The 17510-nt window shown below is 40.2% G+C and overlaps 1 protein-coding gene across 2 annotated transcripts; it reads left to right on the top strand.

Annotated features, from left to right (window-relative positions):
• Positions 1-1865: 1865 nt before the first annotated feature.
• pkp1a (plakophilin 1a) lies at positions 1866-14754 on the top strand. Of its 2 annotated transcripts, none has more exons than XM_085394792.1 (15): positions 1866-2261; positions 3025-3143; positions 6264-6437; positions 6531-6715; positions 6865-6994; positions 7543-7750; positions 7984-8152; positions 8325-8442; positions 11531-11692; positions 11774-11938; positions 13246-13399; positions 13501-13687; positions 13773-13857; positions 14457-14560; positions 14716-14754. In XM_085394792.1, exons 1-14 carry the CDS (start codon positions 2081-2083, stop codon positions 14526-14528), a joined length of 2109 nt encoding a protein of 702 aa, XP_085250918.1. In that variant the 5' UTR covers positions 1866-2080; the 3' UTR covers positions 14529-14560; positions 14716-14754. The 2 variants fall into 2 exon arrangements, with proteins under 2 accessions (XP_085250918.1, XP_085250917.1); XM_085394791.1 differs by having other exon boundaries at positions 1867-2261; positions 14712-14754.
• The last annotated feature ends 2756 nt before the right edge of the window (positions 14755-17510 follow it).

Genomic DNA, 17510 nt, shown 5'->3' on the forward strand with positions numbered 1-17510 from the left:
CTTAATTGCTCGTTTATGGACGAGCAGTGGGGGGGCTTTGGTTTCACGCAGAACTCCCCAGCACTTTAAAAAAAAATCCTGGTGTCAATTTTTTTTTTCAAATGGTAGTTTTACCTGATCAGGTTATCAAATAAAACTTCAACTAATGTCCCTCCCACTTTCTTTTTTGGCTCAAATACTTTGGAAGCTTATTTTAGTGGGTTACCGTTTTCCTCATGAATACATTCACATTCATTCAATACGAGCACATGACACACACTGCAACTGAAGGGCGTGGTGGGAAAATGTTACCTGCAGAAACTTCGCCATAACAATCCGGTTATGCAGCGAGCATGTGCTCATATTATTACTCCCCCACCCCCCACTCCCTTTCCGTCCCTGTAGTTTTTCCATTATCTTAGAAGTTTGCTTCTGGGTATCTCTTTATTGACTCTTCCTTCTTATCCTTTCCCAATTATTTTTGCAGTGTTTTTTTTAAATGGTGCAATTAAATAAAACATTATTACTGAAAAAAATCAAAGTTTAGCCCCACAACACCACCCTGTTTGTTTATTTATTCATATGCTCCTCATTATCACTGACCAACACTTATTATTATTATTATTACTAACATCTGCACTACCACATGAAAAGCTATTAAAGAAGAAAAAGCCCTGCATGTGACTACACAAAGCAATGCCCTTTTCAGATAATTGATAATTTATTGCATAAATTGCACAAAATGTGTTAAAATTTACAATTACATGTGTGGACTCGAAAAGGTTTGTGTTTGTTACGATTCTATCGTGTTTTGTATGCAGAAAAGCCTGTTAATCTGAGAATAGCTATAACTATCAGATATAGTCCAGTAAAGAGGGTTTTCATCTGAAATGCAGTGCATCCAAATGTATGACAGCTGTAATATTTGCAATCCGTTTGATTTGAACTTCGAAACAGGAATATTTCATTTTTGCCTCCACCAAAGAGGTTATGTTTTCAGTACTGTTTGCATGCATGCACGTCAATCTCAAGTTTTAGTATGCTGATTCTGATTATTACTTTCTGATAAAACTTCATGGGGATGTCGTGTTAACCATCTGCTGAAATTTGGCTTATATCCTGGTCAGCTTGATTTATTGATCGAAAACTTACAAAAAGCCTTATAACGTAGAAACTGTGACTCTGTGTGGTTTGGATTTTTAGCATACAAAGTACCATTTAAAGATATAAAATAATGGCACATTTGACCTCTGACCTGTGTGTGTGTGTGTGTGTGTGTGTGTGTGTGTGTGTGTGTGTGTGTGTGTGAGTGATTGAGAGTGAGAGAGAGAAAACTACTTAATAAAAACTGTTTAAACCTGATAGTTGTTACTAAACATTTAAACGAATTATGCTACACAATGAAATTAAATAATACTCAAAATGATGTCAAGTGTATTTATAAAGCCTTTAACAGGGCAACAAAATTCTGCACTTTTTTTTATTGAACTAAAAACATGTTGAAGTACGTTTAAAAGCGACGTTGCTGTCTTGGAGGAGGTTTGCTGTCATCAGACATGGAGAAAAATGAAAAACGTTTCAGGATGAAACACTAATGTTTTCGTGCTGGTGGAGACCGGCCGGACTCTCACGTCTCAGCCTGGTTATAAGCATTTCTTTTTCCAACAGGGTTTATCATAGTTCCTTGACACGATGCAAGACAGACAACATTTCCTCGAGTGGCAGTTACAACGCTAAACAGGCTGAACATGCTCCTGTACGGTTGTTTGTTTGGTTTTTAATTCTCTATTTTCAATTTTAAGAAGAGCAACATTAGCGCCCCCCACCCCCCCGCACTTATACCGAGTACTGCGCAGTGGAACTCCTCCTGCCTTTCTCGGCTCCTCCTTGCACACCACACCTTTCTGTGAACTCTCCCGGCCGGGCGCGGTTCCCAGGGTGGAGTTATACCGCCACTGCTCCGAGAACAACTACAACCAATCTGCATACTTAGCGCGGCCGTTACAGCTGTCGGTGCACTTTTTATTTTCCCTCCGGGCCTGCGCTTCTCTGGAAGCCCGTTCTGTCGATCCGTTCACAAGAGGGGCGCTGAGTTGGGAAGATGATGGCTCCGGAGCCGCTGCGATCAGCGACAACCATCCGGGTCGCGGAGGATACTTCGCTCGCGCTGCCCTCCGACAACAAGTTGCGGTCGGGACAGCAGCGCGTGCTGGACCAGGTCCACAGCATTAAGAGGAGCAAGTCCAAACACGGCAAGAGTGTCAGAGCTCCTTCTCCTACAAGTATGGAAATAAGTTTCTACAACTATAATAAAACAAAAAAACAAAACCCAACGTGTCTGTGGGGCTCGTAAACTGAGCGTTGTGTTACCTGAGTAAGATGCGTCACACAACTTCCATTGAAGTAGCACCGCTTAACGGGCTCGACGTGCTTTTTTTAAATGTGCCACGTTATCCTTTCCTTTTTATTTCTTTCCTTATTTTTGTATAACTTCACAGGCGCATCTAAGTTGTAGGTTGGAAAGTAGGTGGTTCAAATATGTTTCGAGGCTTTTTGGTATCAAAGTGACAGTTTTGTTTAAAAAAAGAAAAGAAAAAGACCCGCTGTGTGACACTAGCAGGTTCCAGCAGGCGTGAGAAAGGCGTAACGACGATTGTTGACGTAAGAATTTCTTCTGAAAATGGGTTGAAACTGCGCTGTAGGAAGATTTTACCCTTTAACAAACACTCGATTGTAAATGGGGAGAAATCAAAGCCGGAGTTGCGGACGCACCTCCGGCTATCAGGTTGCCTTCTTCAGTGTGCAGCTGCTTTGTAATGTTTGAGTTACTTCTAGGATCTTAATTACCTTCAGTTGTTGTTTGCTGTTATCTAAAAGGACTTGTTCACTTGTAGCCTCCGTGTGACACTCAGTGATTGTGTGTGTGTGTGTGTGTGGGGGGGGGTTCAAGTTTCTGCTTTTTGTCATCATTCATACATACATACATACAAATTATTATTATTTTGTAAAAGTGTGTGTGTCTCATATCTTTCTTTTTTTAAACAGGTCCACCTCTGCAGTCTTTCACAAAACAAACAGATTTCGCCTCGTTCAGATATTCTCCATCCAAAGCAAATGGCACCTTCCGCAGCAAATCCACTATGTCTGCTGGCACCACGAAGGAGGTAATTACAGCAGCGCACAAACCTTCCCAGCAACAGACTGCTTATGCTCAACATGTTTATTTTTGCTCGTTATGTTCACACAGAAACAAATTAATTTGGCTGCTTCCCTGTTAGCAAGGTGGCTGCCACAGCAGATGGATCTGCATATTTGATTGAGAGCTGATTTTATTTTATTTTTTTAAACCAGATGCTCTTCCTGTAAAACGTGTGTCTCTTTCACTAGAGATCTTTGCTTATCTTATCAGAGCCAATAATATGACTAAATCTGCATCATGTTAAAGACACTGCTGAATTCTTGCTGAACTAAATGCCTTTTGGTTTCCAGCTTCTTTAAACAGATATATGCAAGATTGTTTTTGGTTATCTTGTAATTCTCGACAAGAAAAGCAAAAAACAAAATAGATGCTTCCACAAATGTCTGCCCATTTCCAATGTGTGCGTTTACAAGTCGGGGTGTATTTGTGTGTGTGGCATTTCTGTGCCCCACCCTTCAAAATGAGGGGGTTTATGTTTTGAAACTCAACTGTGAGAAATTTAGGGTTGATGGAGCAATTGGATGCAATCTTAAATTCAAGGAGGATGCCTATTAGTCCATATGTTAGTGTTGACACCAAACGGGAAGGCTCGCTCAGTCACTGGTGATTTACGACATTGTTTTAGGAAATGATGATACTGGCTGACGACTCTGTAGCTACACGGGTCTCCTGGTGTTCATGCCTGAGGTCATCTCAATCCATACAATGTTCTCTTGTACCGAAAACCCTGAAAAAAATATGCACGTTTTCTGCTTGCTCGTTTTTCTTCTCACAAACCGGAGTGTATTTTTGCGCTGGTGTGAATCTGTTGTTTTTGAATGTTGTTCTGTGAGTCTTGCCAGGAGCAGTCGGGGTGAAACAACTCATTTACAATATCGAACTATTTGAAATTCCATAGCTAAGTGTAATGCTCATCGTTCTTGGTGTGTGTGTGTGTGTTTTAATATTTGTTTGCTGCGTGTTGTCCTGATTTGATCTGACAGTGAGTTGAGGAATGCGGCGAGAGTGTGGTGATGTGCTCTTGCTGATGAAGACTCATAATCATCACATCATGAAACACTTATGTCGCAAGGTCGTTTCCAAATAATCCACAGAACAAAAATAACACAAAGTTACTTAGTGAAGAAATTGTATCCAGCAGTTGGAATACAACGTGTTGTCTAGTGCAGCATTTACAAGCACTGCTTGAATGAGACGGCTTACGAATACAATTATTTATGTCTTTATAAAAAGAAAACCCAGAAGAAAGTATAACAAACTGAATTACTCACAGTTTTTGTGTTTGTGTGGTTCTCACATTTTTATTAGCTGAATTTGTCATCTATGGATTACCATATTATCATGAAACAGTCGTGCCCATTAAGTTGCAACCTTGCACGCAGTGGACGGACAGGCCACAAAGATATACCGTTAATGTCTTTGATGCAGATAACAACTTTTTTTCTGTATCTCGGGAGCCACCTCGGTCTCAGTTTGATGGGACTTGAACTGAGCTTTTACAGTTCTGTTGGTGGTTGTAGCCGCTTAGGAGCTCAATCTGCTCATTTTAAGGGCGCAGGTTCGATGCCTGGCTGCTCCAGTTTTTAGTCTGCGTGGGGTTCAGTGTTGTTTGGCAGTATGGTGAACCCAAAGTTGCTCTCTGATGTGTTCATCGGAGTATGAAAGTGTGTAAGTTTTAGATAGGTGTAGAATAAAGTCCTTGTATGAATGGGTGAAGGAGGTGTGTTATATAAAGCGCTTTGCGAGTAGAAAAGTCCTACATAAGAAGCAGCCCTTTTACCCTTTTTTTTCCAGTTTCTTTGCTGTTTTTTTCCAGATAAGTTGGCTAACCTGTTATAACTCTGCACCACTCGACTATAATAATAATACCTGTGCTGTTTGATAGGGCTTCTTTCTGGCAACACCACATACAGTAAATCTGTGTTAATCCCAGGTATAATCTCTCCTCGTAACAGAAAACAATAAAGCCATTTTTTTATTAGTCTAGTGCCAGAATAGAAGCATTGTACTGTTTGTCTCTGTATTCTGGACGTGCTGAGTTTGCATTTGTCCACATTGTCCTGTGTATGAAAGGTTCTCGTGGCTCACTCAGGCTGTAGCTGCATGAAGGGAGCACTGTGAGAATAAACACACTATCTTCTCTTATCAAGTGTACTGTTGACATATCTTTCTTTCACCATGTTTTTACTGCCTGCTATCATGGCTGACGTATGGATGGTAACTCAGCAACCAGTCCAGTTAGGAACAGGAACGAGCTAAAGACCAATAAGAAAATTCATGTGTGTACCCGGAGCGCCTGCTCCACCTGTAGCAGGTCCTCCTTCATAATAAACTCTGCGATTGAAAAGAGTGAGCTGAGGCTGTTTGGTTTTGTGGTCGTGTAAAGGCGAGGTTTTTCATTTCCTCCTTTCTGTATTTTTTTTCAAGCCAATAGGAGACGAGCATTTAATTTGGTGGATGACTAATCAGTGAAGCATTAGTGAGACATGTTGGGTCCTTACTTTATGGGAAAGCTTGTCAAGTGTGTTTTACATGTGAACAAACGCACACACTGTCGTGCCCATGCACGCACTTCATAGATTTCATTTATTATCCTTTTAATTTTGCACTCTTAAATGATGCACAATTATGAGATTAAGCTGGCAATTACATCAAGATCGTGAATACAGGTTTAGCAGGTGCTCAGTCTCACTTGTGCACACAAAGCTCCTCTGTTTGCTCCAATGTATCATCAGTCTTAGAACAGAAATGGCTTGGGTTAGTCTCAAATGACGGATATTTTGTTACATTCGCACGTATGGTCGTTTGCTTTATTCTACAGGTTTCCTGAGTGTAAACCGAGAAAAGGGAGGATAGGAAGTGGCACGCAGGCTTTGTGTCAGTTGAAATTTTCCTGTTTTGGGTTTCCGGGGATCTTTGAAAACTGTTCTTGTGGGAAACCAGGTTACTTACCTTACAGAGAAGCCTTGAAGTTAAGATGTTGTGGAGTTTTGCAATGTGTCATTTGTATCTCTGTACTTTTGGAAAACCAACGATGCAAATGTTGCTTGGACAGTAAGTAAATCTCTCTCTTTTGACAATGCAGACGAGTCGTACTCTATCCACTAGAAATTCTGGAGGAAGATATATGAGTACCTCCGGTGTTTGGGAAGAGAATATCAGTGCCTCCACCTGGCCAAAGACTCCCAATGGGATAAAACCCAGTAAGAGTGACCCTGCCTTGGCTCCACCTTTTTCTCCTGCCACTGGACCTGGCATGGTGATCATTTTGTGTTTTACATTTTTTCTGTTCTGCGTAGTTCACATAGAAGTACCAACAAAATGTTCTAAACTATTTTTTGTTGCTTTCTAGAGAATAAAAGGACAGATGGCACAGGGCCAAAGCACCTTTCAAACTCGAACAAACAGACACAGTGTTTCATCAGTGACTAACGGTAATGCGATCACCAGCAGCCAGTCGCGCATAGTCCGGATGCCCTCCACCCAGTCTCAACATGAGGGCAAGATGGGTACCATCAAAATGGAGAGTAAATCAATGTAAGGTCACCTTTATTCTGGCATTAAAATGTAGCTTAATATATATTTTAAAACTTGAAATTAAATCCAGACTGTTTACTAAACTCAGAAGAGCGTATTTCTTTTCTAATTTCCTACCCTTGCCTACATTCCTGGGTGTGTTTCTCCAGGATGAACAATCCAGACCTGACCCTAAAGGAGGCTGTAGAGTTTTTGGGTAGCAGTGAGGAAAGTTACCAGCAGTGGGGAGCAACTTTCATCCAACACACCACCTACACCGACGAGTCTGCCAAATCAGAGGTCCGAGCAGGCACACAGAAGATTACTGTACATGCTTATTGTGAAGAGAAACACACACTCTGTATAGTACAGAGTTATTATAGTTTTGTATTTTTAATTATTTAATTAATTAAATTAAAAAAGTAATTTAATTAATTATTTTAATTTCTAATTAGCTATTATTTTTATTATATCTTGACTTTCTGTTTTTAATTCAGTTTAGTTTTAGTTGGTTTTGAGAGTAATGAGGCTTTTTAAGAAAACAATTCACTTCAGTTTTTATTGGTTTGCATCATCAGGCCAGAAGTTATTAGAGAGAACATCCTGGTACTTTATTTACTTAAAAAAATATGATCCTCTCATGTTCCCATACGCAAAGCTTATGCACACGTGTGATGCACTTTAAATAAAAATGCATGAGCATCTATTAGTTTCTGAAAATAGGTGACTATAAGCAATGCTAATGCATGATTTGCATACTACTAAGTAATGAGCTTGTAACTGCTTTTGCTTTCATATCACATCAAAAAATTCTCTCCACCTCTCCGCTTTGTATTTCTGTGTTGCAGGTTTTCCAACTCGGGGGCATTCCTACTCTGGTGGCCCTGCTGAGAAGCGGCAATCCTCAGGTGTGCCAGGTTGCTGCTGGAGCTCTGAGGAACCTGGTGTTCAAGAACCAAAATAACAAACTGGAGGTTCAGCGCTGTGGTGGTATAGCGAAGGCCCTTCAGCTGCTAAAGGAAACAGATTCTACTGAGACCCAGAAACAAATTACCGGTAGGAACTTTGACTGAGATAGAAGACACTGACATATCATATAGAAACAGAAATGAGGTAGTAGTGATTCCAGTAATAATACAGACAAATGCAAAAAAAAAAAAAAAAAGAAGTGAAATAGAGCGAACCAATTTGATGATGGATGAAATGCCCAGAAAAACAAATGGACTGTCTGGCTTTAAACAAAACTAAACACCGGTTGCATGTATTCTCCTTTGGTTGCCATATTATAGGCCTGCTGTGGAACCTGTCCTCTGCCAACGAGCTGAAGGAAGAGCTTGCAGCTACAGCACTGCCCGCCCTGACTCAATGTGTGGTGGTGCCTTACACAAGCTTGTCAGACAGCGGTCCGAGTAGCTACATTGACCCCTCTGTCTTCAGCTCTGCCACAGGGTGCCTGCGGTAAGAATAAGTCTTTGTAATGACAGCGATCAGTCAGTTAATATCTTTTATACAGTGGCTATAAAAGGGATTTATATATGTTATACCATCTGTTTTCACTTAATTTAAGGGATCACGTATGTATATTTATATGTATGTACACGCTGCAATGATGATTTCATGGTGGTTGCAGGAACTTGAGCTCTGGTCGGGGTGGACAGAGGCAGGCAATGAGAAGCTGTCCTGGCCTTATCGACTCCCTCATGAGTTACATGAAGTCCTGTGTGGCAGAGCAAAACCCCGATGACTCGGTAACCACTTAAACACACAGTTAACTCTTTTATTACCAACAATTCAACCTTTTCCCATCAGTTACAAGTATTCATAACTTTTTCACTGGTAGTCTAATGATTCCCATATAACAGTACACAATCGGGCCGTGTGGCCAAAATGCAGAGTTTGTTTTGTCTGCTGTCGTCATCGCATCAGTAAAATCAGTAGAGCTGAAACAGTTAATTGATTTTTCAGAGACGTCAGTGACAGAAAGTTAACCAGTAACCGATTAATGATAATTTAGCAAATTGGTTATTAGTCTTTGTTGATATATTGATTATATTGTTTTTGTCATTGTAAACTGTCTTTCAGTTCTGCTTGTAGAGCTAATCGGTATTGAAGATAAGAGATAAGATAAGATAAGATAAGATAAGATAAGACTTTATTGATCCCACAACAGGGAAATTTTTGCATCACCTCAGCTCAGGTACAGATATCAGAAGAAAATACAAAAATACAAATAAGTGCAATCAATGAAAAAAAAGTAAGATAATACACTACATACAGCACACACAGTATGTGATTATGGATATGGTTGGAAATATGCAAGACATAAACTGTATAGCTTGACATAACTATTGTACCACTACTATTCCTATTTATAGATACACACACTAAATATACATATGTAGACATATACATACATATATACCTGCACACGTCCATACACATGGAGGGTCCATTATGCATGAAGTGAAGTGGTGGATGTTCAGTGTCCAGTGACTTATGACATCGTGATTCAGGAGTTATGGAGTCTAACTGCTGTTGGGATGAATGATCTGTGAAAGCGCTCCTTCCTGCAGCGAGGGTGTTTCAGTCTCTGGCTAAAGGAGCTGCTCAGCCCACTCACAGACTCATGCAGTGGGTGATGTGGGTTGTTCATGATGGATGTCAGCTTTACTAACATCCTCCTCTCGCCAACCACCTCCACAGACTCCAGGGGACATCCCAGCACGGAGCTAGACCTCCGCACCTGTTTGTCAATCCTGCTCCTGTCCCTGTCCGTGCATCCACTCCCCCAGCAGGACACTGCATAGAAAAGGGCAGATGCTACCACAGTGTCATAGTATGTCCTTAACAGAGTCCTACAGAATAAATAACAGAGTCCTGCAGACTCCGAAGGACCTCAGTCTCCTCAGCAGGTGGAGTCGACTCTGGCCCCTCTTATACAGGACGTCTGTATTTGTAGTAGGGCTGCCACAAACGATTGTTTTGATAGTCGACTAGTCACCGATTATTTTTGCGATTAGTCGACTAATCAGATCATCATCCATTGGAGTAAAACGTACAGCTTATTGCACCAGCAGCATCTGCTCTTATATAACTATCATTAGCTTACAGCTTTAAGTGTTTAAGGTATGTGCTAACTAAAAATAAAGACAAGATGATAGTTTATTAAATTTTAATGAAATTTGCAGATTGTCTCGGTGAAGTTTAATAAACTCCTTGCTATCTAAAATATAACAGGACACCGGAGTAAATTCTTGAGCATCTCACACTTCTGATAATCAGCTGTCTGCTTGACGTTTATTCAGCTGTGTAAAAACTATAACTTTAATCTCAGACAAACCGATTTACTCAGGAACAAATAAAATACTAAAGAAAGCCAAACAATAACATTTGTAAGTTATCTAAGTGACTTATATATCATGTTTAACCTGAGTAGCGAAAGACGGTGGTGGGTTTGAAAACGATTTGCCCAGAGTCCGGTGTTCTCACGGCTCTAGTTAGCCTTGCCCCCGGCTAGCTATGGAGCTAGTGGGTAACAGACGTCTCCGAAAACGTCGGAGCGCTTTTGAAAATATGCGGTGTCTTGATAAACTGAGCAGATATTTGAGGTTTACACAGCTACATTCTCGCCTGAAAATATGTTAAACGTTTATTTTGTGGCCCAGAAAGAATAATAAGAGTAACATTAAAACTAACTAGCTGCCGCCATTGTTGGAAACTGAGCAGGGCCGCGCTATGAATTCTGGGATACAGTCTTCTTCTTCGGGGTTTAACGGCAGCTGGCATCCTTGTACATGCAGTGCTGCCATCTTCTGTTTCAGTCCGTTATTACACTCTTAAATCCTGCTACTTATTCCTGCGTCTTTTGGGATCTTACAAAGCTTCAAACGACGCGTCGACTATTAAATCAGTCGTCGACGATTTTGATAGTCGACGTAATCGTGACTAGTCGACTAATCGTGGCAGCCCTAATTTGTAGTCCAGTCCAGTTTATTGTTGAGGTGAACACCCAGGTACTTATAAGAGTCCACTATCTCAGTGTCATCAGTGGCATCACCAGCCTCATAATCATTGGGCCCTTCTTTGTCTTTGTGGCTTTATTGTTTTTCTGGTTCACACCAGTTTGTGTGTTTAAATTGTGCGTGAGTGAGCAGTTTTCTGTTTTTGGAATCATATCTTGTGACGAATCCTTGTGTAGTCAAAGTTGTACAACATTTATCTTGCGTCTCCTACAGAATGTAGTCAGTCCAGATTCCAAATGTGTCTTTATGTTTGTTTTTTAAAAGCATACCCATGTGAATGTACATATGCTCACTAAATTACATGCTTATTATGAATCTGTGCGTACCTGTAATTTGTGGACGTTTCAGGTGTGGGTGTGTCCTTAATTCTATGTTTATGTTAATGCAGAGTTTACACAGACTTCATTTCATGAACTAAAGCATAATTAGTGAAAGTGCAGGCAGAGATTATCTCATCGCACAAAGAACATAGAGAAACATAGCGTTACCTTGAATAGAGCTTCCCATTTGATCCAGTTGTAAAACAGTGATCTCATAATAGTATATAAACACAGGTATGTAGTGTTTTTTGTGAAACATGCAAACAAAAAGCACTTTTATATTTACTATTAAGTATGAATTGATGACTGTTATTAGCTATTTTTTTCTACTGCAGTCTAAATATGTTGTCAGCAGACTGACTGTCTTTCTAGTGTCTGACACTAAAACCGTTGTCCAGTTCATCATCAGATAGGTCTGCTATGCTGTTTATGAGTCATAACAGACAAAAGTATGAAAATAAAACCTTTAATGTGAACTCTCTCCTGTTCTTTAGTCCTTGGAGAACTGTGCATGCATCCTCCATAACTTGTCCTACAAACTGGAGCAAGAGTCCCCCGTGAGTTTCATAAACTACAACCCAAGTAGAGATGCCCAACACGAGAAAAGCCCCACAATTGGATGCTTCAGCCCTAAGAGCAGCAAGGCCCAAAAGACGGTGGGCACTAAGCACAATGCCTGTAGACTATTTTGTTTGTTGGAGTCTTTCATTTAAACTTGCCTTCTCTGCTTCTCTCAGTTCTCCTTTGATACTGTGGATGCTAACCCCCCATCAGGTGTTAAGTGGTTGTCCCATCCCAAAGCTATAGACACCTACCTGTCCCTCCTGGAATCGTCCGAGAACAAAGCCACTCTAGAGGCCTGCTGTGGTGCTCTGCAGAACCTCACTGCCAGCAAGGGAAACGTGAGTACGAAGAAGTTAATTATTAGGATTATGGTGTTACTCTGTAACTGGATTAGCTCAGGTTGATTTATGAAAGAGGAAAGATGTGAAAGTTTTGTGAGAAAGGGTGGAGTTGTCTTTGTATTTCAGGTTTGTAGATGAATTTCACTTGTTTTACAACACAAAACATCTACACGTTAGTTAACCGTGTAAGTCACAACATAATGTAATGAGCTATTGAGCACATTTATACATATATACATGCATGTTTCTCTGATTCTTTTAAAAGAAACTGTACATGCAACAAATGGCAAGTTGCCCTGTGTGACATTCATACTCCAATCGATATAATTCTTTAACTCTTTTGAAAAGTGTTTTCAAGCCTCTTCAGGCACCAGTTGTAAGGATCTGTTTTTCCCCTTTGTCCTGTGCAGAGCTCTAAACCGTCTTATCATTTTCTTTTCTGCTTCACAGTTTAAAGGTGAATCTTGTTCAACCTCTTGCAGTTATTCTCCCATATACAGCGATGTGTGGTTTTGTTGTGTTAGAAGTGAAGAAAGCTATATTCCAGTTATTAGTCACGATTAACTGGTGACAGCAGTGTTTAAACCAGCTGAAGCTGTTCTTAAACTTTCCTCTGCCAGCTCCTTAGTGCAGATTCTGTATAACGTATCAGTGTGGGAATATGTCTGGAGAGTTCACAGTGACTGGCGATCCAGCCTCCTCCACACTGGCCTTAACCAAACAGGATGTTTCCTTCAGAGGCAAAGAGCAGCTGAGGCCAGTGTCCCAAGCTGATTCTCCCAACACTGTCTAGAGTTCATGTGTGAAAATGGCACATGGTTACAGACACTACTAAACATTTTGAAGTGAAGAGAAGAGCCTGTTCTTTGACATAAATCTCATATTTCTAACCTCCTTAGACCTGAACTCTTCCACGGCAGCATTTTTAATTTCCCTTTGATATTTGGGCTGATTGGGACCTGATGAATATAAAAACAAAGAATTACCTGATTTTTTTTTTTTTTTTTTTTTACCTTATTTTTGTTTCTAAGAAAAATCAGAGCCACATATGAGGATATTCATTTAAAATTTCGATAGAACAGTAGCAGCATAATGTCCTCGTAAGTGGATATCAGGCCCTTGTAGAGCGAAATTGCGTATTTTGGTCTAAATAACCCAAAATGTGATGTCCACATATGTGGAGGTTAAGAAAGTTTTCAGCAAATTGCCTTTTCCTTAATTCCGTTGTGGGTGTTGTTGATGTTTTTTCCCCTGTGTTAAATAAACACAAAAATTAAATAAATTCCTCTTTGTAACCATTTCAGGGGTCAGATGCTGTGAGCCAAATTTTGGTTAGTAAGTCCAGAGATCTGAGTCAATTTGGACCTCTGCTGAAGCCATCTAACCCGAAGCTTCAGAACACTGCCTTGTCCTTGTTGGGTAACATGTCTCGGACCGACAGTTTGCAAGGCACCATGGGTAAGAAGTAGGATAATGGTAGCGCACAAAAGACTTTGACTATCCAGTTTTCAGATATGCAAGTTTAGTCCACATACAATTGATTTGCTGTTTTCTTTTAGCAAAGCAGATCTTGCCTCAGCTCGGAGAACTCCTGCAGGGTGGGCCCAGTCAGTTGGGAAATTCTGACGAGTCTGTAGCAGCAGCTTGCAACACAGTGCTAAGACTGATGTCAGCAAACAGTGACACCAGCAAGAAGGTCATCAATAATGCCGTTATTCGGTCGCTATTTGACCTCAGTGAAGACAAGTGAGTGTTTTTTTTAAATATCATTTGCAGAGGTGGCAAGCTTCAGCGTGTTTCTATGACCGATGATGACTTCTTTTCTTTTTAGGAAACTTACCAAGGGAAGCAGCGCAGCCTCGCTGCTGCTGTACAGCATATGGCAAGACAAGAATTTGCAAAGCTCTGTGAAAAAGGTAAATTAGAAAAGGGAGAAATGGCCTAATGGTACAGCTGAGGTGACGTTTCAGTGATGTGCTTATTGTCTTTACATTTCATGCTAGTTCATGCTCAAACTTCCTTGCTGGGAGGGCCCAGCTTTATTGGTGGACAAATGGATGGGTGTTTATCATGACTCCTCAGACTCTTCACTTTCCCTTCCCTTCTGCCACACCCAAAACATCAGTGAATAAAGAAACATTAGACTGGAATCCTGGTAGACTTGTTTTCAGTGCTCACGGTTTCATACGGGAGGAGTAATCCGTGGAAAATTGGGGCTGTCGCCCCCACAATAAAAGCCTGAGGTGGAGGATCGAAGGAATATGAGACATTTTCTTTAGATTCATGCAGCTATGTTCACCTTATTAACACTATCTGCACCATTTCTGTCAAAGATTAATGCGTCACTAGTAAAGAAAAAAATGTGACAGATGAGTAGAAAACATTTTTCCCCTCGCCGCTCTAAGTTCAGAGGGCTTCACAATTATTGCAGGGGTGTGTTGCAAACACCACGCGTGTTTGCGGACTAGTGCATCTCTGCAACATCTTTAACTGATGGAATCTATTGAACCCACAGATGGGGTTGACCAAATCAGCCTTCATCAACGACAACATAACCCACGTGGTCTCGCAGCTCGAAGGACAGTGATCGGGCGGGATCGGCAGCAGTAACCGTAAAAGGTACGATTCCAGTTTGAGTGGCTGTATTTGTTCACATTTTCAGACCAGTTGGGATCAAAGCAACATGAAATCTGAAGATGTCTTTTTTTCTCTTTGCCACTCGCTTTTCTTTCTTTTCATTTCCCCTGTGTGCTTGTGCCCGTGCTTGCAGATAGAAACCGACGTGTTCAGACACTGCTGTTGCCACACCCTTCCAACGAAGACAACAAAAAAAGAGAGAAAAATGATGCTTTTTATTAATACCATCTGGATAGAGCCTGACAATTGCTGTTCATTGATTGATGCTTTGTACATATTATAAAGGAAAGAGTGCTTTTAATTTTACAATTAATCCTGTGGTCTGTTTGGAAATGTTTGCCTGTATCTACGTAGGTAGGCTGAGAGTGCTTTAAGACGTGTGTGTAGTGTGTGCTGAAACTGGCTTGTTTTAGGTTGCAAGTCCCCGTACACCAGGCAGCCACCGTACACCAGGCAGCCACCGTACACCAGGCAGCCACCGTACACCAGGCAGCCACCGTACACCAGGCAGCCACCGTACACCAGGCAGTGTGGATTGACAGTGTTACCTGCAGCAGAATGTTACTTGATTCCCATCACTGTCAAACGTGTCTGCACAACTACGACTACATAACTAAAAGTTATATGCAGAGAGAGGTCTGAGCAGCCAAATATGAAAGCTTTCTGACAAAAATCAAAGAAACAAATATGACTGTATTTGTGGTATAATTGCAGTATGTTGAGAAATATGATTCAAAGAAGGTTGTTTCTTTTAAAAGAATAATAATATATCCCCACCACAGCCCCATTTCTTGATTTCCTTTAGTGAAGGTAATAGATTTTCATGTTGAATGCACTAAGAATACATAAAAAAGGTCCAAGCAAAGATTCACTTTAGCAGTACTTTGATTTTCAAGGTTAGCAAAGAAGCGCTATTTTTAATGTACAAATGCACTTTTATTTTTTATCAACATTCTGTCACCCTAAAGAGTCAAGCACTAGTTCAACATTTAAATGTGTTTACTTGCTTTCTTTGACATTAATATCATGCTTTTGTTTGTACATGAAATAGAAGCTACAACTGGCAGCTCGTTAGCCTAGCATGTAGACTGAAAACAAGCTCAGAGAATAACTCAGTAGTGTCTTCATTATTCATTAAACCACATAAAACAGAATTGTTGACAGTGGAGGTAAATTACCTTCTCTTTTTTCCAGGGTTTGTGCTAAACTAAGCTAACTGACTGCTGGCAGTAGCTTCATTATATACAGGACAAAGGTTATCTAACTTTTCAAGCAGCTATTAGCCGTGTATTCAGTTTTGGACTCTATCTTAGTACTGAGTGCTTGTCAATATTCACTTTTTTTAATGCTATATATATTTCTTTTTTAAGTATTGCTTTGTTTTCTTGTGGGGAACAGGGACATGGAAAGACTGGGATGTAGCACACAGCATCTAGCACCCATCACTTTGCCTCACTCATGAACTATGTGTAGAAATTTGAACCAGCAGTAAATTATCAGTCAGCACTGTCAGCAGTTAATTTGCTGGCTGACTCTGAGTGTTCTTTGACCTAATTCAGATAAATGTTGTGGAGACAATGAAGGGGTCGTGCCTTCTAACCAGCATTTTAATGAATTACGAACTGCGCACCAGTCGAGGGAAGAGGAGCTGCTTTTACAAGTGTGTCATGTTTAATAGTTGTTTTTATTAAAGCAGCTTACAAAGAGGTTATTTGCAGGATATCTGCCGTCATAACCGAACTGCCTGTTTATTGAACACAGATTTTAAATTTTTGTAAAACTGAAATGCTTTTGGAAAAACCACCATTACACGTCATAAAACATACCTGCCATGAAACACGGTGGCAGGCAGCTATGGGGCTTTCCCAGGGCCACAGGGTACAAGGCAGGGGGCTGTCTTTCTGCTTGGGAAATGGCTGTATTGAGGTTCATTTGATCAATGTCAGTATTTGCTTAGAATGTATATTTTTGAGAAATGTGTGTGTGTGTTTGTGAGGCGCATAAGTAGGAGGCTTGTCTTTCACTCAGAATAAATAAAACATGCCAAAAATATTGCGAGTTTTGTTTTTTGTTAATTTTCCAGCGACCTTTAAAATATGTGATAAATCTATGCATGATTTTCAAAACCGTGAATCACTCTGAAGCGAATGCAATATTCAGAATTGACTGTTGTGAATGAGTAATAATATTTTTCTTTCTTACTGTGCCTTTGTTTTCTGCTGATCCTGGATCAGGCAGGTCTCAACAAGGCTCTTTTGGTCACTTTTTTCTTTTCACCCTTTGAATCCCCAGAGGTTTGTGGGAAAACTGAGACACCAGACTGTTTGGTGGGTTGAGAGCTTGTTTTTTGTTATCAGTAACAACATGACAAACCATTGTTGCTTTGCTGAGGAGAAGCAGTTAAAAACATGACGTGCATTTTCTTTGCTCCTGTGACCAGTTATACACCACATGGCCATCACAAAGACATTCTCAGTGTCTCATTTCAGCGTTTTTGTTCTTTCTTGTGCATATTTTGAGTATTTTCAGACTAAATAACTGGGCTTGTATCTGCCTGTTTGCTGAGAAACTGCAGTTTTTCTCATATGAAACTTGGTGACACACTTGATTGATTGATTGATTGATTGATTGGTAATTTATTTCAACATGTGAACAATATACAAGTACATTTAGAAAAGAAATAAGAGAGAAAAAAAATACTATACAAATTACATACAAAAAAACATTCTGATTAATTTACATGTTGAAAGGGAGTGGGAAGAAGTATACACTTATTTAATCCCACCCCTGTCCCATAAATTATCAGTGAATATTTAGTCAGCTTCCTTACTGATATAATTTGTAATAAAAATAGTGAACAGATTTCTGATATACTATATACTATAATATCACATCATGAATTTTTTGTTTGTTTGTTTGTTTTTAAATAGAG

This window comes from Rhamphochromis longiceps, linkage group LG20 (assembly GCF_057381845.1).
Source record: "Rhamphochromis longiceps isolate RC_006_pf linkage group LG20, R_longiceps_female_GT1.1, whole genome shotgun sequence".
NCBI lineage: Eukaryota > Metazoa > Chordata > Actinopteri > Cichliformes > Cichlidae > Rhamphochromis > Rhamphochromis longiceps.